This window comes from Heterodontus francisci, chromosome 39, assembly GCF_036365525.1.
Source record: "Heterodontus francisci isolate sHetFra1 chromosome 39, sHetFra1.hap1, whole genome shotgun sequence".
NCBI classification, from domain to species: domain Eukaryota; kingdom Metazoa; phylum Chordata; class Chondrichthyes; order Heterodontiformes; family Heterodontidae; genus Heterodontus; species Heterodontus francisci.
In genome coordinates this window covers 38,816,382-38,835,651 of record NC_090409.1, presented here as the reverse complement: position 1 = coordinate 38,835,651, position 19,270 = coordinate 38,816,382, and the positions used below count along the sequence as shown (strand labels likewise).

General features: G+C 52.4%; 1 protein-coding gene across 1 annotated transcript in view; it reads left to right on the top strand.

Annotated features, from left to right (window-relative positions):
• xrcc1 (X-ray repair complementing defective repair in Chinese hamster cells 1) overlaps positions 1-19,270 on the top strand; it is a 45,876-nt gene that overhangs the window by 17,661 nt on the left and 8,945 nt on the right. The window contains exons 7-12 of the mRNA XM_068018736.1: positions 799-904; positions 3,449-3,620; positions 8,009-8,069; positions 10,399-10,529; positions 14,810-14,900; positions 18,412-18,487. Coding sequence (XP_067874837.1) covers positions 799-904; positions 3,449-3,620; positions 8,009-8,069; positions 10,399-10,529; positions 14,810-14,900; positions 18,412-18,487 — 637 coding nt within the window. The remainder of the gene's footprint in view (positions 1-798; positions 905-3,448; positions 3,621-8,008; positions 8,070-10,398; positions 10,530-14,809; positions 14,901-18,411; positions 18,488-19,270) is intronic.

The following is a 19,270-nucleotide window of genomic DNA, read 5'->3' as shown; positions in this document are numbered from 1 at the left end:
CTTTGTATTATTTGAGGTTACTTTACCTATTTATCAGAACAATGCAAAAATGGTTATAGAATTGTAGAAGCAGCACAGAACGAGGCCATTCAGCCCTTGGTGCCTGTGCTGGCTCTTTGAAAGTGCTATCCAGTTAGTCCCACTCCTCTGCTCTTCACAGAATGATTACAACACAGAAGGAGGCCATTTGGCCCATCGTGTCTGTGCTGGCTATCGGGGGGGAAGCAATTTACCTGGTGCCACTCCCCCATCCTCTCCCCACTGCCCTGCACGTTCTTCCTTTTTGTACAACAGTCCAATTCCCTCTTAAAAGACTCGACTGAATGTGCCTCCACACACTCTGGGGCAGCGCATCCCTGTTTGAAAACTACTGTTAAATCTGTATCCGCTGCCCATACAGGCGGCACATTCTTCATTGTCTTCACCACTCGTTGCATTTTTGAAGAAAACGTTTTTCCTTTCCCCTCCTCACCTCTGCTTCTTTGCCTTCCTGCTGATTGGCTGTTTTTATGATTGTAACACATACGGGGGCCCTGTCTCCTCCTACCGTGTTGTATGAACAGTATCGGTGGGTCAGCAATCTGCAACCCCTTCCCCAACAGCACCGTGGGCTCAACCTTCTCCGCACGGGACTGAAAAGGTTTCAGAAGGCAGCCCACTGCCACCTTCACAAGGGGCGTCTCGGGATGGACAATAAAGACCAGCCTTGCCAGTGACGCCCACATCTCAGGAATGATTAATCGTAATAAACTGTGGAGTCTCTGTTTGAACGCCGTTCCCTCGTTTCGTTTGGAATAGGTACCTTTTGGATGGGCCTGAATCAAGCAGCGAAGGCTCGGCTGAGGAGGAGGAGGATTTGACTGGCCGGCTGTCGTTTCGAACCGAGACGGTCTCGGACAGAAAGGTAGGATCTCAGCCACGTGCATATCTATTAAAGGAAGACAGGAGCAGGCCATTCAGCCCCTCCAGCCTGTTCCGCCATTCAATGAGATCACGGCTGATCTGTGATCTATCTCCACGTTCCCGCTTTTGCCCATATCCCTTAATAACTTGGGATAGCAAAATATAAATAATTGCAAGATTCTGAGTAGATTCAGCCCCAACTGTGGTTTGCAGAAGAGAAATCCAAACCTCTGATGAGGAGAAATTTATTTCCTCACTGAGGGTTGTTAGTCTGTGAAATTCTCTTTCCCCAGAGCATAGTGGAGCCTGGGTCATTGAATTTGTACAAGGCTGAGTTGGATTTTTGGTGGACAAGAGACTCTAGGGTTATGGAAGCAGAGAGGAGAATGGAGTTGAGACTTCTTTTTTATATTTGTTCGAGGGATGTGGGCATCGTTGGCCAGACCAGCATTTGTTGCCCATTCCTAATTGCCCTTGAGAAGGTGGTGGTGAGCTGCCTTCTTGAACCGCTGCAGTCCGTGTGGGGTAGGTACACCCACAGTGCTGTTAGGAAGGGAGTTCCAGGATTTTGACCCAGTGACAGTGAAGGAACGGCGATATAGTTCCAAGTCAGGATGGTGTGTGGCTTGGAGGGGAACTTGCAGGTGGTGGTGTTCCCATGCATCTGCTGCCCTTGTCCTTCTAGTTGGTAGAGGTCGCGGGTTTGGAAGATGCTGTCTAAGGAGCCTTAGTGCGTTGCTGCAGTGCATCTTGTAGATGGTACACACTGCTGCCACTGTGCGTCGGTGGTGGAGGGAGTGAATGTTTGTGGATGGGATGCCAATCAAGCGGGCTGCTTTGTCCTGGATGTTGTCGAGCTTCTTGAGTGTTGTTGGAGCTGCACCCATCCAGGCAAGTGGAGAGTATTCCATCACACTCCTGACTTGTGCCTTGTAGATGGTGGACAGACTTTGGGGAGTCAGGAGGTGAGTTACTCACTGCAGAATTCCTAGCCTCTGACCTGCTCTTGTAGCCATGGTATTTATATGGCTACTCCAGTTCAATTTCTGGTCAATGGTAGCCCCTAGGATGTTGATAGTGGGGGATTCAGCGATGGTAATGCCATTGAATGTCAAGGGGAGATGGTTAGATTCTCTCTTGTTTGAGATGGTCATTGCCAAAAGCAGATCAACCATGATCTTATTGAATGGCAGAGCAGGCTGAAAGTGTCGAATGGCCTACTCCTGCTCCTCTGCTTGCTGACCTCTGCCCTCTGCTTGCTGACCTCTGCCCTCTGCTCGCTGACCTCTGCCCTCTGCTCGCTGACCTCTGCCCTCTGCTTGCTGACCTCTGCCCTCTGCTTGCTGACCTCTGCCCTCTGCTTGCTGACCTCTGCCCTCTGCTTGCTGACCTCTGCCCTCTGCTTGCTGACCTCTGCCCTCTGCTTGCTGACCTCTGCCCTCTGCTTGCTGACCTCTGCCCTCTGCTTGCTGACCTCTGCCCTCTGCTTGCTGACCTCTGCCCTCTGCTTGCTGCCCTCTGCCCTCTGCTTGCTGCCCTCTGCCCTCTGCTTGCTGCCCTCTGCCCTCTGCTTGCTGCCCTCTGCCCTCTGCTTGCTGCCCTCTGCCCTCTGCTTGCTGCCCTCTGCCCTCTGCTTGCTGCCCTCTGCCCTCTGCTTGCTGCCCTCTGCCCTCTGCTTGCTGCCCTCTGCCCTCTGCTTGCTGACCTCTGCCCTCTGCTTGCTGACCTCTGCCCTCTGCTTGCTGACCTCTGCCCTCTGCTTGCTGACCTCTGCCCTCTGCTTGCTGACCTCTGCCCTCTGCTTGCTGACCTCTGCCCTCTGCTTGCTGACCTCTGCCCTCTGCTTGCTGACCTCTGCCCTCTGCTTGCTGACCTCTGCCCTCTGCTTGCTGACCTCTGCCCTCTGCTTGCTGACCTCTGCCCTCTGCTTGCTGACCTCTGCCCTCTGCTTGCTGACCTCTGCCCTCTGCTTGCTGACCTCTGCCCTCTGCTTGCTGACCTCTGCCCTCTGCTTGCTGACCTCTGCCCTCTGCTTGCTGACCTCTGCCCTCTGCTTGCTGACCTCTGCCCTCTGCTTGCTGACCTCTGCCCTCTGCTTGCTGACCTCTGCCCTCTGCTTGCTGACCTCTGCCCTCTGCTTGCTGACCTCTGCCCTCTGCTTGCTGACCTCTGCCCTCTGCTTGCTGACCTCTGCCCTCTGCTTGCTGACCTCTGCCCTCTGCTTGCTGACCTCTGCCCTCTGCTTGCTGACCTCTGCCCTCTGCTTGCTGACCTCTGCCCTCTGCTTGCTGACCTCTGCCCTCTGCTTGCTGACCTCTGCCCTCTGCTTGCTGACCTCTGCCCTCTGCTTGCTGACCTCTGCCCTCTGCTTGCTGACCTCTGCCCTCTGCTTGCTGACCTCTGCCCTCTGCTTGCTGACCTCTGCCCTCTGCTTGCTGACCTCTGCCCTCTGCTTGCTGACCTCTGCCCTCTGCTTGCTGACCTCTGCCCTCCGCTTGCTGACCTCTGCCCTCCACTTGCTGACCTCTGCCCTCCCCTGTTGCAGGTCTCTCCAGAGCTGCCTCGCAAATTGCCTGCAAAGGAGCACAAGCCCGCCCTCATGAAGGAGCCTCGGAGACCAAGTGCAGATGAGCTCAGGCCCAGCACATCGCGGACCAATCCCAGACCACTGACTCCAGACGAGGACTACGGGGGCTCTACGGATGAAGATGTGCCAGGTCAGAAGGCATGGGAGGAAGGGCGGGGTGGTGTACCATACGATAACGCAATCCATCAAGCTATTTCATCTCTGTAACCACCTCCAGCCCCTACGACCCTCCCTATCTCTGTAACCACCTCCAGCCCCTACGACCCTCCCTATCTCTGTAACCACCTCCAGCCCCTACAACCCTCCCTATCTCTGTAACCTCCTCCAGCCCCTACGACCCTCTAAGATCTCTGTGCTCCTCCAATTCCGGCCTCTTGTCCATCCCCCGATTCCCATCGCTCCACCATTGGCGGCCGTGCCTTCAGCTGCCTGGGGCCCTAAGCTCTGGAATTCCCTCCCTAAACCTCTCCCCCTCTCTCTCTCCTCCTTTAAGACGCTCCTGAAAAACCAACCTCTTTGACCGAGCTTTTGGTCGCCGGTCCCTAATATCTCATGATGTGGCTCGGGGTCAAATTTTGTCTGATTTCTGTTCCTGTGAAGCACCTTGGGACATCCTTCCACGTTAAATGTGCTGTATAAATGTAAGATGTTCTTCATTATGCCTTTAGAAAATCACCAGGGCTCCGGACACAATCGATCGGGAGAAACTGTTCCCGTTGGTGGAAGGATGGAGAGTCAGAGGACACCGATTTAAGGCGATTGGCAAAAGAAACAATGGCGACATGAGAGGGGGGGGTGGGGGGAATCTTTTTTGGTCAGCGAGTGTTTGGGATGTGGAATGCGCTGCCTGAGAGTGTGGTGGAGGCACATTCAATGGTGGCTTTCAAAAGGCAATTGGATAATGATGTGAAGAGTAAAGTTGTGCGGGGGCTAGGGGGGGGAAAAGGCAGGGGGCAGTGGGACTAGCTGAGTTGCTCTGACAGAGAGCCAGCACAGACAGGATGGGCCGAAGGGCCTCTTGTGATTTGTTTGAGAGTTTCAGCTATCTGTGCAGACCCTGTACAGAAATGTACTGTCGAGGAACACCACTCACACAGATCTGAGGGGATGGGGTCTATAATTGTCTCCTCCCCCTTTTTTCCCCTCTCGTCCTTCCCCCCCCCCCCCCCCCCACCCCCTCCTGTCCAGAAAATGTCCAAGTGTATCTTGGGCATAGACAGTCCTTCTGTACTGTGCTCGAACGTCCATAACCCCTGGCCATCGTGTTTCCGCAGCTATTTGACCATGAAGGCGTCACATTTGGACCAATCCTGTCCTCGGCCGACACTGTAGCTGCTATAAGTAGAGGGAATGTGTCCTGTGCATTCGCACCCCTCCAAACCTACCCCCCCACAAACCCGAGGCTAGAGTGGTGATGCTATGCTACAGCTCTGTCTGAAGCCCACTAAATGAACTTGCATTTCTCTAGCGCCTTTCCCCACCTCAGGGGGTCCCAAAGCGCTTTACAGCCAATGAAGTGCTTTTTCTGAAGTGTGGTCACTTGTATGAAGAGCGGCAGCCAATCTGCGCACAGCAAGATCCCACAAACAGCAATTATGATAATGACCCCAGATTATTTTTTTTTAGTGATATTGGTTGAGGGATAAATATTGTCGCCTGGACACCGGGGAGAACTTTTACACCCAACTGAGAGGGCAGACGGGGGCCTCGGTTTAATGTCTCATCAGAAAGTGGGTCCCCTCTGGGGCCGTGGGGCGGCCTCTCGGTGCTGCCCCTGCGCGCGCCAGTGTGGATTTTTGTGGTCAAGTCTCTGAAGCGGGGATCGAACCCACAACCTTCCGACTCGAGCGCTTTTGCGATGCAACTGACTGAGACGCGGCTGACGTTGCAGAGACTGGGAATTGAATCCAAAGGGATTGACTCCTGCACCCGGCCGTGTCACGAGGAAGACCGTTACCTCTGAGGTGCAGCTTCTCAAAAGTGCGCCCAATTCCTGGGCCAAATATGGAACAAAGATGCTGATTGGATCTGACTGAAAATATCCCCCCGCTCGTAGAAAGATGCTGTTTTTTCCGTTTATGCGGTGGGGGGGGCGGGTTGATAATCCTGCCTCGTCTTGTTTAATTATCCCTCACTGGGAAGATGAATTACAGGGTTCTTAAACACTGCTCTCTGGGCATTTTTCATCGAGTCGGGAAAGAGGTGATGGTTGTTGAGTCTCCGTGTCTGCCTTTGCATTAAGGTGAGCTCTTCTACCTGGGACTGAGATTTGTTCACCCAAATGTTCCATCTACAACAGCAGAAAGATCTCTGAAATAATGTGTAGTGGTGCAGTGGTCCTGTCACTAGACCAGTAACCCCAGTCCAACGCTTTGGGGACATGGGTTCGAATCCCACCGCGCCAGATGGTGAAAACTGAATTCAATTAATAAATCTGGAATTAAAAAGCTAGTCGGGTGGTGACCGTGAAACCATTGTCGGTTGTTGTCGAAACCCATCTGATCCACTAATGTCCTTCAGGGGGAAGGAATCCTGCCGTCCTTCCCTGGTCTGGCCTGCATCTGACTCCAGACCCACAGCAATGTGGTTGTCTCTTAACTGCCCTCTGAAATGGCCTGACAAGCCACTCAGTTCAAGGGCAGTTAGGGATGGGCAACAAATGGTGAGGTAGGCAGTGACACCCACATCCCACAAACAAATTTAAAAATATTGTCTGGAGTTTAGAAGAATGAGAGGTGATCTCATTGAAACGTATAAAATTCTCAGAGGGTTTGACAGGGTAGATGGTGAGGGGCTGTTTCCCCTCCGACTGGAGAGTCTAGAACTGGGGGTGGGGGGGGTGGGTGGTCCCAGTCTCGGGATAAGGGGTCGGCCATTGGGGACTGAGATGGGGGGAAATGTCTTCACTCGGAGGGTTGGGAATCTCTGGAATTCTCTACCCCAGAGAGCTGTGGATGATCAGTCGTTGAGAATATTCAAGACCGAGATGGAGAGATTTTTGGGCGCTGAGGGAGATCGAGGGATAGGGCGGGAAAGTGGAGTTTGAGGGAGAGGATCAGCCATGATCTTATTGAATGGGGGAAGCAGGCTCGAGGGGCCGAATGGACTCTTCCTGCTCCTATTCCTTATGTTATTACATGAAATGTACAGCGCAGTAATGGGCCATTCATCCCATCTAGTCTGTACTGGTGTGTATACGCCACATGGGCCTCCTGTCCTTCCATCTACCTTATAGGATGGTTACAGCACAGAGGAGGCCCGTCCTGTCCTTGATGGCTCTGTGTGCAAGAGAAACTCGGTTAGTCCCGCTCCCCTGCCCTTTCTCCGTAGCCCCGCCATTCTTTTCTCTTCAGATAATTGTCCTATTCCCTTTCGATCATCTCAATCCCTCAGCCTATCTTTCCATTCCTCGTTCTCTCATGTGACTCGTTTACTATTCACCTCGACCACTCCCTGTGGTAGCGAGCTCAACATTCTCACCACTCTCTGGGGAAAGAAGTTTCTCCTGAATTCCCCATTGGATTTATTAGTGACTCGCTTGTAACTCCCGACATGACTATTGCAGTGTTCTCCTGGCTGGTCTGGATTGTACTCTCTCTCAACTAGAACTCATCCAAACCTCTACTGCCCCGTCCACCCATCGTCCCCTGTGCTCGCTGACTTGCATTGGCTCCCAGTCGAGCAACGCCTCGATTTTTTTTATTTTTTTTTTAAACATTCTTCTCCTTGTTTTCAAATCCCTCCCTGTCTCTGTCACCTCCTCCAGTTCCCTACAACCCTCCGAGACCTCTGCGCCCCTCTGATCCTGAGGGCTGACGGGAGAGTGCTGTGGGGAGGATCTGGCTACTGGGTAGGGGTCGAGAGTGCTGGGCTGTAAACGTTGAATCTCTGGAGAATTGTGTCCAATTCCGGTCGCCACACACTTTCGAAAGGATGTCGGGGTTTTGGAGAGGGTGCGGGGGGAGATTTACTGGATTATTCCCAGGGATGAGGGACTTCAGTGAATGTGGAGAGACTGGGAGAAGCTGGGATTGTTCTCCTCAGAGCAGAGAAGGTTAAGGGGGGAGATTTAATCGAGGCGTTCAAAATCATGAGGGGGTTTTTGATGGAGTAAATGAGGAGAAACTGATCCCAGTGGCGGGAGGGTCGGTAACCCGAGGTCATAGGTTTAAAGTAATTGCCGACAATTAGCTAGGAAGGAACGAGGAGAAATTTCCTCACACCGAGCATTGTCAAGACCTGTAGCCGACTGCCTGCAATGGGTCATGTACTGGATCAGGACGAATTTTCAGGGTTACAGGGGAAGTGCTGGCGCGTGGAACTGAATTGGATAGTACCGACATGATGGGACGAATGACCTCCTTCCGCACGTACAATTCTGTGCTTCGTTGAACGATGCAAATTCCACTTCCACAGACGTGCAGCTGTTCTCTTTTGCATAACCCAAAGAAGCTGAACTCGTGGTAAAAGGTGTGAGAGGGTCACTTATTTTTGTTTTTGTTTTGTTTTATTTTAAAGCTGCCGGAGGGAAGAGTTTCGACCATGATTCTGGCTGTGACACCGAGGATGAACTCAAGAGGTAGGCACCTTCCTTGAGCAATCCATCGAGCTAACCTGCAGGCCTGGAACGTGCATTAATATAGCACCATCAACGCAGTAAAAGGCACTTTTGCAGCATTGTAAATTTGAGCCATATCGGGAGATCAGGGGCGGCGCAGTGGTTAGCACCGCAGCCTCACAGCTCCGGGGACCCGGGTTCGATTCTGGGTACTGCCTGTGTGGAGTTTGCAAGTTCTCCCTGTGTCTGCGTGGGTTTTCGCCGGGTGCTCCGGTTTCCTCCCACTTCCAAAGACTTGCAGGTTGATGGGTAAATTGGCCATTATAAATTGCCTCCAGTGTAGGTAGGTGGCAGGGGAATTGTGGGGATGTGGTAGGAATATAGGATTACTGTAGGGTTAGTATAAATGGGTGGTTGATGGTCGGCACAGACTCGGTGGGCCGAAGGGCCTGTTTCAGTGCTGTATCTCTAAATAAAAATATGAGGGACAGGCGACCAAAAGCTCGGTCAAAGAGGTCGGTTTTTTAAGGAGCGTCTTAAAGGAGGAGAGAGGGAGAGGCGGAGAGGTTTAGGGAGGGAATTCCAGAGTTTAGGGCCCCAGGCAGCTGAAGGCACGGCCGCCAATGGTGGAGCGATGGGAATCGGGGGATGGGCAAGAGGCCGGAATTGGAGGAGCGCAGAGATCTCGGAGGGTTGTAGGAGGTTACAGAGATAGGGAGGGTTGTAGGGGCTGGAGGAGGTTACAGAGATGGGGAGGGTTGTAGGGGCTGGAGGAGGTTACAGAGATGGGGAGGGTTGTAGGGGCTAGAGGAGGTTACAGAGATAGGGAGGGTTGTAGGGGCTGGAGGAGGTTCCAGAGATAGGGAGGGTTGTAGGGGCTGGAGGAGGTTACAGAGATAGGGAGGGTTGTAGGGGCTGGAGGAGGTTACAGAGATAGGGAGGGTTGTTGGGGCTGGAGGAGGTTAAAGAGATAGGGAGGGTTGTAGGGGCTGGAGGAGGTTACAGAGATGGGGAGGGTTGTAGGGACTGGAGGAGGTTACAGAGATGGGGAGGGTTGTAGGGGCTGGAGGAGGTTACAGAGATAGGGAGGGTTGTAGGGGCTGGAGGAGGTTACAGAGATAGGGAGGGTTGTAGGGTCTGGAGGAGGTTACAGAGATAGGGAGAAGAGGACGAGGAGTCCATGGAGGGATTTGAACAGGAGGATGTGAATTTTAAAATGGGAGGTGTTACCGGACTGGGAGCCAGTGCAGGTCAGTGAGCAATAGTGGGGGGTGGTGGGTGAACAGGCCTCGGTGCAAGTTCGGACACGCAGAAGGTGGGCAGCGGAATGAGTCGCCGTGGCGATAAGGCATCGGCTTCGCGCTCGGGCCAGCTCTCAGTAAAACCCCTGACCGGTAGAGCTGGATTGAGGGCAGCGAGCGCAGGGACAGAGTCTCTGCACCAGTCCGTGTCTTCAGGAGGAGGTCAGGAAACTGGAGAAGCGGCAGGGCGGGGCGGGGAGCTGGGTGTGGGTGGGCGAGGAGGAAAGTCGGCCTTTGCTTCATGAACGGCTCCATCTGCATCATCACCGAGATCCTGCGACAGTGAGCGCAGCGTGTTCTGCACTCGAGTGGGAGCGTGGGTGTACACATGAACACGGAGAGAAAGCTGAACAAAACTCACTTCAAATACAAGCACAGATCAAAAGTGAAATAATAATTTTTTAAAAAGGCCCACTGAAGATCTTAATGGTAAAAGGGTTATCAGTCCCTTCCAGGCAAGGCTAGTAATCGATTCCATTTTACTGCACTCCAGATCTGATCTCACAAAGGTCATCGATCTCAACCCAAGTACAGTCGAAACACACAGGAGCAAATCGCTCTACTGAGAGAGGTAACAGTGGTGCCGCAGAAAAGAACGCACGCATATTAAACGCCTTATCTCCCAGTCGCAAAGTGCTCCGACGTGCAACTCATGGCGCTGGGGACACAGCCGCTGCTGTTCTGCAGGCGTTTAACCGCACAGCAAGATCCCATAAACAGCTGCGACGGTAGCCCGATACACCCATTTCCACTCCGCCGTTGCCCGAGCCAGGAATGTCTCTCTCTCCCCTCTCCTCCTTTCGGACACCCCTTTAAAAACTGACCTCTTTGACCAAGCTTTTGGTCACCTGACCTTGGTATCTCCTTATTTGGATTCGGTGTCAAATTTCTGTTTGTTATATCGTGCCTGTGAAGGACCTCGGGGCAATTTTTTTAACCACCTTTTAAGACGCTATGTAAATGCGAGTTGTTGGTAGGTGAGCCCTTGCGTTTGAGCAGTTCTATCAGCCGAGCATGGACTTTGATCTTCTGAAATCCTATCTGTTCAGGGTACAGGAGCACCAGCAAAAGAAGCACAGGGCAGTCAAACAGGAGGAGAGTGACCCTTATGCCGAGTCAACAGATGAAAATACGGATGTGGAGGAGGGTGGCAGTGATCTGCCCATCCCAGAACTTCCTGGTGAGTCTGGATGGTATCTGCAAGATTCAGCAGTGGGCAAAGGAGAAAGGAATGGAAGGATATGGTGGGAGGAGGCTTGTGTGGAGCAGAAACACCAGCATGGAACAGATGGGCTGAATGGCCAGGTTTCTGTGCTATAGCTGCTGTGTAAAACACAATCATTGCAACAGTGTTCACATTTGATATAAAAAGGAGGAAATATAGGTACTGTCTCTCTGAGAGAGCTCACCAATTAGTCCCATTCCCTCCCCCTGCTCACTCTCCCCCATAACCATGCAAAATTTCACCTTTTCATAAGAAATGTTTTCACGCTGAGGGTAAGTGGTTGGGGGTGGGGGTGGAGTTCCCAGAACACGCAATATCTCACCACAAGTGGCTGTATTCGCTGCTCACAACGTGGTCTCCTCTACATTGGGGAGACCAAGCGCAGACTGGGTGACCGCTTTGCGGAACACCTCCGCTCAGTCCGAAAGCAGGACCCTGAGCTTCCGGTTGCTTGCCATTTCAACACCCCCCCCCCCCCCCCCCCCCCACCCCGCTCTCATGCTCACGTCTCTGTCCTGGGATTGCTGCAGTGTTCCAGTGAACATCAACGCAAGCTCGAGGAACAGCATCTCATTGACCGATTAGGCACACTACAGCCTGCCGGACTGAACATTGAGTTCAATAATTTCAGAGCATTTTATTTTTAGTTTATTCTTTTCCCTTTTTAAAATTTATTTTTTATTTTTTTTATTTTATCTTAGTTTGTTCAGTTTGCTTACCCACTTTTTTTTTCCATGTTTGTACTTGCGGCTGTTCAGTATTCAGTCCATTAACACCCTATCTGTACTCATGCTTTGTCTTTCAACACACCATTAACATATTGTTTGCCTTTGCTCCATAACCTGGTTGGTTATTCTGTGACCTTGTCAATACCTTCTCCTTTGTTATCTCTTGCCCCACCCCCGCTTTACTTACTTATAACCTTTTACATTTCTAATATTTGTCAGTTCTGATGAAGGGTCACTGACCCGAAACGTTAACTCTGCTTCTGTCTCCACAGATGCTGCCAGACCTGCTGAGTATTTCCAGCATTTCTTGTTTTTATTTCAGATTTCCAGCATCTGCTGTATTTTGCTTTTATTAAATAAAGGTATTTAATTGGTTGTAAAGCACTTTGGGCCAGAGGGAGCTCATGCCAGACATTCCATAAATCCAGTATTTCTCGTTTATAACCTGCGTGCAGGTTGCAGCCATTGCTGTTAAGTAAACAGATCCACCGGTTAACTCCTCGGGAAGCTTTTTACAGTCAAGCTGCAGCTTTTAATTTTGTTGCCGTTTTAATGTTTTATTTTGGACGACGAGACTTGGTTTAGTTGTTACTTTGCCCTTCCCTGGTGTTGCTGATTAATGGCCAGGGTTAAAATTGCATCCCAGCGTAGACTGAGCAGAAGACGAATTACTTTCACCCGAGTTCCATTGATTATTGAAGCTGGGAGATAAGAAAGCCCTCTCCAGCAGTTGTTGCGTTTGATGTATCTGTTCTGTTGCTCAGAGAGCGGCTTTCATTTAAATAAAGGGGACAAGGGCCGTGGCGATGAATGCAGACAGAGTCTGTGTGTCACGCCAGCCAAAGAATAGTCGAGGCTTGCAAAGTGGGAACAGGGGACTGAATCAGTGGGAGCTAGACCAGGCTTTAGAAAGGAGGCCATTCAGCCTGTCATTCCTGTACCGTCTCTCTGAGAGAGCTCACCAATTTATCCCATTCCCTCCCCCTGCGCTCTCTTCCCCCTTAACCATGCAAAATTTCACCTTTTCATAAGTGTCTTCGCGCTGAGGTGGGGAGGAGGAGCACTGTGCACAGTTCCGGTCTCCATATACCTTGGTTAGACCACACCTGGATCACTGTGCACAGTTCCGGTCTCCATATATCTTGGTTAAACTGCACTCTGAGCACTGTGCACAGTTCCGGTCTCCATATACCTTGGTTAGACCACACCTGGATCACTGTGCACAGTTCCGGTCTCCATATATCTTGGTTAAACTGCACTCTGAGCACTGTGCACAGTTCCGGTCTCCATATACCTCGGTTAGACCACACCTGGATCACTGTGCACTGTTCCAGTCTCCATATACCTTGGTTAGACCACACCTGGATCACTGTGCACAGTTCCGGTCTCCATATACCTTGGTTAGACCACACCTGGATCACTGTGCACAGTTCCGGTCTCCATATACCTTGGTTAGACCACACCTGGATCACTGTGTACAGTTCCAGTCTCCATATACCTTGGTTAGACCACACCTGGATCACTGTGCACAGTTCCAGTCTCCATATACCTTGGTTAGACCACACCTGGATCACTGTGCACAGTTCCAGTCTCCATATACCTTGGTTAAACCACACCTGGATCACTGTGCACAGTTCCGGTCTCCATATACCTCAGTTAGACCACACCTGGATCACTGTGCACAGTTCCAGTCTCCATATACCTTGGTTAGACCACACCTGGATCACTGTGCACAGTTCCGGTCTCCATATACCTTGGTTAAACCACACCTGGATCACTGTGCACAGTTCCAATCTCCATACACCTCGGTTAGACCACACCTGGATCACTGTGCACAGTTCCGGTCTCCATACACCTCGGTTAGACCACACCTGGATCACTGTGTACAGTTCCGGTCTCCATATACCTTGGTTAGACCACACTTGGATCACTGTGTACAGTTCCGGTCTCCATATACCTCGGTTAGACTACACCTGGATCACTGTGTACAGTTCCAGTCTCCATATACCTTGGTTAGACCACACTTGGATCACTGTGTACAGTTCCGGTCTCCATATACCTTGGTTAGACCACACCTGGGTCACTGTGCACAGTTCCAGTCTCCATATACCTCGGTTAGACCACACCTGGATCACTGTGCACAGTTCCGGTCTCCATACACCTTGGTTAGACCACACCTGGATCACTGTGCACAGTTCCGGTCTCCATATCCCTCGGTTAGACCACACCTGGATCACTGTGCACAGTTCCGGTCTCAATATACCTTGGTTTAACCACACCTGGATCACTGTGTACAGTTCCAGTCTCCATATACCTTGGTTAGACCACACCTGGATCACTGTGCACAGTTCCTGTCTCCATCTACCTTGGTTAGACCACACCTGGATCACTGTGCACAGTTCTGGTCTCCATATACCTCGGTTAGACCACACCTGGATCACTGTGCACAGTTCCGGTCTCCATATCCCTTGGCTAGACCACACTCGGAGCACTGTGTACAGTTCCAGTCTCCATATACCTCGGTTAGACCACACCTGGATCACTGTGCACAGTTCCGGTCTCCATATCCCTTGGCTAGACCACACTTGGATCACTGTGTACAGTTCCAGTCTCCATATACCTCGGTTAGACCACACCTGGATCACTGTGCACAGTTCCAGTCTCCATATCCCTTGGCTAGACCACACTCGGAGCACTGTGTACAGTTCCGGTCTCCTTATTATAAAAAAGGATGTAGAGACACTGGAGAAGCTGCCAAAAAACAAAAATCCACAGGGATGATGACCAGTATTGAGAGTTAACACCTATCAGGAAAGATTGAACAGGCGGGGGCTCTATTTCGAAATGAGAAAGCTGAGGGATGTTCTGATGGAGGTCTTTACCCTATCGGAGTCTTTCATGATTTTAAAGAGATGATACAAGGACGAGGGGGACACAGATTGAAGGTTTGGGGCAAGAGATGCAGGGGGCGGGGGGTGGGATGTGAGGAAGAACTTTGTTACACCGCGAGTGGTATTGAGCTGGAACTCGCTGACTACGAGGGTCGTGGAAGTGGAGGCGATCAATGATTTCAAATGGAAATTGGACCAACACTCGATGGGAGAAAGGAATGGAAGGATAGGGTGATAGGGTGAGATGGAGAGGGGTTGGGAGGAGGCCGGAGCAGAGGGGCCGAATGGCCTGTGTCTGGTGCCGTAAACATGATATTATGTAATGAAGGAGAAATGCCTGAAACCCAAGCAACAGCGTTTGGTGCGGTACTAAACCAGTTTTCAATCTTGTTGTATTGGTTACTCTGACTTGTCAAACTACACAAAGCTCTTAAACAATCATGTAGTTGTTTATGGAGGAGCTTCTGTGGAATTCAGATTATATTGGATCAGGGGAAATGATCAATGTACAAAGCAGTTCTTGGAGCATGTTTTACATCCGTGTATCATCCAGAGCTTGAGGAGTTAATCGACACCCATTTCCTGCACTAATTCTGTCTGTTTTATTGTTTGATAGATCTGTTTTTGGGGAAACACTTCCTTCTATACGGAGAGTTCCCGAATGACGAGCACCGGGTTTTAACCCGCTACATCACCGCCTTCAATGGGTGAGAAAGACTTTGAATTAATACTCTGGCATGGAAATGTTAACGTGAGTCGAGATTGGTTTATTCGAGTGGAGCAGTTAATATCGCCCAAGCTGTCGGCCGTGGTTTGGCACACTCGCCTCCTGAGTCAGAAACCCGTGGGTTCAAGATCCTCTGCAGTCACTGAGCCCATAATCCAGGCTGACACGCCCCAGTGTCAGTGCTGAGGGAGTGCTGCACTGTCGGAGGGTCAGTGCTGAGGGAGTGCTGCACTGTCGGAGGGTCGGTGCTGAGGGAGTGCTGCACTGTCGGAGGGTCAGTGCTGAGGGAGTGCTGCACTGTCGGAGGGTCGGTACTGAGGGAGTGCTGCACTGTCGGAGGGTCGGTACTGAGGGAGTGCTGCACTGTCGGAGGGTCGGTACTGAGGGAGTGCTGCACTGTCGGAGGGTCAGTACTGAGGGAGTGCTGCACTGTCGGAGGGTCAGTACTGAGGGAGTGCTGCACTGTCGGAGGGTCGGTACTGAGGGAGTGCTGCACTGTCGGAGGGTCGGTGCTGAGGGAGTGCTGCACTGTCGGAGGGTCAGTGCTGAGGGAGTGCTGCACTGTCGGAGGGTCAGTGCTGAGGGAGTGCTGCACTGTCGGAGGGTCGGTACTGAGGGAGTGCTGCACTGTCGGAGGGTCGGTACTGAGGGAGTGCTGCACTGTCGGCGGGTCGGAGCTGAGGGAGTGCTGCACTGTCGGCGGGTCGGAGCTGAGGGAGTGCTGCACTGTCGGCGGGTCAGTGCTGAGGGAGCGCTGCACTGTCGGCGGGTCAGTGCTGAGGGAGCGCTGCACTGTCGGCGGGTCAGTGCTGAGGGAGCGCTGCACTGTCGGCGGGTCAGTGCTGAGGGAGCGCTGCACTGTCGGCGGGTCAGTGCTGAGGGAGCGCTGCACTGTCGGCGGGTCAGTGCTGAGGGAGCGCTGCACTGTCGGCGGGTCAGTGCTGAGGGAGCGCTGCACTGTCGGCGGGTCAGTGCTGAGGGGGCGCTGCACTGTCGGAGGGTCAGTACTGAGGGAGCGCTGCACTGCCGGAGGGTCAGTACTGAGGGAGTGCTGCACTGTCGGAGGGTCAGTACTGAGGGAGTGCTGCACTGTCAGAGTCAGTACTGAGGGGGCGCTGCACTGTCGGAGGGTCAGTACTGAGGGGGCGCTGCACTGCCGGAGGGTCAGTACTGAGGGAGTGCTGCACTGCCGGAGGGTCAGTACTGAGGGAGTGCTGCACTGCCGGAGGGTCAGTACTGAGGGAGTGCTGCACTGCCGGAGGGTCAGTACTGAGGGAGTGCTGCACTGTCGGCGGGTCAGTGCTGAGGGAGCGCTGCACTGTCGGCGGGTCAGTGCTGAGGGAGCGCTGCACTGTCGGCGGGTCAGTGCTGAGGGAGCGCTGTACTGTCGGCGGGTCAGTGCTGAGGGAGCGCTGCACTGTCGGCGGGTCAGTGCTGAGGGAGTGCTGCACTGCCGGAGGGTCAGTACTGAGGGAGTGCTGCACTGCCGGAGGGTCAGTACTGAGGGAGTGCTGCACTGTCGGCGGGTCAGTGCTGAGGGAGTGCTGCACTGTCGGCGGGTCAGTGCTGAGGGAGTGCTGCACTGTCGGCGGGTCAGTGCTGATGGAGCGCTGCACTGTCGGCGGGTCAGTGCTGAGGGAGCGCTGCACTGTCGGCGGGTCAGTGCTGATGGAGTGCTGCACTGTCGGAGGGTCAGTACTGAGGGAGTGCTGCACTGTCGGAGGGTCAGTACTGAGGGAGTGCTGCACTGTCAGAGGTGCTGTCTTTCAGATGAGACATTAAACCGAGGCCCCCGTCTGCCCTCAGGTGGGTGTAAAAGATCCCATGGCCACTATTTGGGAGAAGAGCAGTGGGGGAGTTCTCCCTGGTGTCCTGGGGACAATATTTATCCCTCGACCAATATCACTAATAAAAAAATGAATAGATGATCTGGATCATTATCACATTGCTGTTGGTGGAATCTTGCTGTGCACAAATTGACTGCCGCGTTTCCAACATGTTATCAGTGACCACACTTCAAAAAAGTCCTTCGATGACTGTGAAGCCCTTTGGAACGTCCTGTGGTGGGGAAGGGCGCTAGTGGAATGCAAGTCTTCCCACCTCTGGATGAGCCGTTAAACTGAGGTCCTGTTGACCTGACAGCTTGATGTTAACCTTCACTGGGGCGCTATGTGAGGAAGAGTGGGGGTGGGGGGCAGGTTCGCACTCTCCCAGGCCAACATTCAACTGGCCATTCATTCTGTAGCTGTGTGCGGGATCTTGCTGTGCTCAATCGTTGCCTCGTTTGCCTACCTAATAGTCGCTGAGCTTCAGATGCAATTAATCGTACGGGAGCAGCCTTGAGGTGTGACGGGCACTTGATAAATTAAATTCTTCACCCGTTCGGGAGGGGAGAGTTACTGAGGGGTGGCTGTTGGTTTGACGTTTCTCACCAGCTTGTGTAAAAAGTCGCTCTCCTGTCTGAAAAGGCGTTACATTCTCGTGAGGATCAGGTGACCCTCTCCGCTAGCTCTTCATGTTAATGAGCTGGATTTGGGCCGTTACCGAGACTTCCTTCTACTCTGCAGCTGAAAAAATGTTTGCACATACCTCGCTGGCAGAGGTGACTGGTGTCTGGGGTCTCCGTTAACGGCAGGGCCCACAGTCTCTCTCCTTCACCCAGGAGATTTCAGGATTGTGAAGGGAGCAAAGGGGAATGAGGCAGAATTTCAGCGAAATCGGGCACGTAAAGAAAAATTAAGACCTAGAAAGGTTGTATTGAGAGAGAAAACAGAGACGGAAAGAAAATCTCCAACAACAATTGATTGCCTGCAGGAATGAAATTGAACACTTCTAAATTGTTCACTTTCTGGGACAGCCAGCATGATTGGCTTTGGGTTAACCATTACCGAGTCGTTCACATGGTTAATTACCAAATTAAACTCTCTGAGGCGAGTAATTTTCAGATGCGGAAAATTCTTCAAAATAATGGGGAGACTGAGGGCGGGAAAAGTTGCTTTAGCGGAATGAATCAGCCAGCGGTTTGTGTCGTTAACACGCCGCAAATTTCTCCTTTGAGATCCCACCCAATGTTACAGGCAAATCCCTCTCTGGCTACCGGCCATGGGTCTCTCCTACTGCTCGGGTGGTGGTCCATTCGAAACGTTGCCAGCCAGAGACTCGGTGGGTCACTGCGGATCTGCAGACGCCCCTGTGTTTCCGACTGGTGCCTGTTAAAGTATCTCCCCCTCCCCAAGACTACATTCTGTGCCCCAGTTTCTTCCAAGTGAGTCATCACTTGAGGAAAGGGCTGGGGGGACGCAGTCGGTGGTTTCCATGCACGTAACGTGAGCAATAGGGGTGGGAGGAGGCCATTCGGCCCCTTGTGTCCAATCCACAGTTCAGTAAGATGGTGGCTGGTCTTCTACCTCAGCTCCACTTGACTGCCCTATCACCACCCGGTTGAGCTCGGAGCCTCTTGTCTAATGCATGTCTCTTTTGCCTCTGTGTAGAGCTCTCGAGGAGTACATGAACGAGACAGTAAACTACGTGGTCACGGCTGAGGAGTGGGACGACAGATTTGATGAGGTGAGGAGAGGCTGGTTGATTGGTTTGGGTGAGGTTGATGAGAGGAGGAGAGGGCTGGTTGATTGGTTTGGGTGAGGTTGATGAGGGGAGGAGAGGGCTGGTTGATTGGGTGAGGTTGATGAGGAGAGGACAGGGCTGGTTGGTTTGGGTGAGGTTGATGTGGAGAGGGCTGGTTGATTGGTTTGGGTGAGGTTGATGAGGGGAGGAGAGGGCTGGTTGATTGGTTTGGGTGAGGTTGATGAGGAGAGGAGAGGGCTGGTTGATTGGTTTGGGTGAGGTTGATGAGGGGAGGACAGGGCTGGTTGATTGGTTTGGGTGAGGTTGATGAGGGGAGGAGAGGACTGGTTGATTGGTTTGGGTGAGGTTGAGGAGGGGAGGAGAGTACTGGTTGATTGGGTGAGGTTGATGAGAGGACAGTGCTGGTTGATTGGTTTGGGTGAGGTTGAGGAGGGGAGGAGAGGACTGGTTGATTGGTTTGGGTGAGGTTGAGGAGGGGAGGAGAGGGCTGGTTGATTGGGTGAGGTTGATGAGGAGAGGACAGGGCTGGTTGATTGGGTGAGGTTGATGAGGTGAGGAGAGGGCTGGTTGATTGTTTTGGGTGAGGTTGATGAGGTGAGGAGAGGGCTGGTTGATTGTTTTGGGTGAGGTTGATGAGGTGAGGAGAGGGCTGGTTGATTTGGGTGAGGTTGATGAGGGGAAGAGAGGGCTGGCTGATTGGGTGAGGTTGATGATAGGAGAGGGCTGGTTGATTGGGTGAGGTTGATGAGGGGAGGAGAGGGCTGG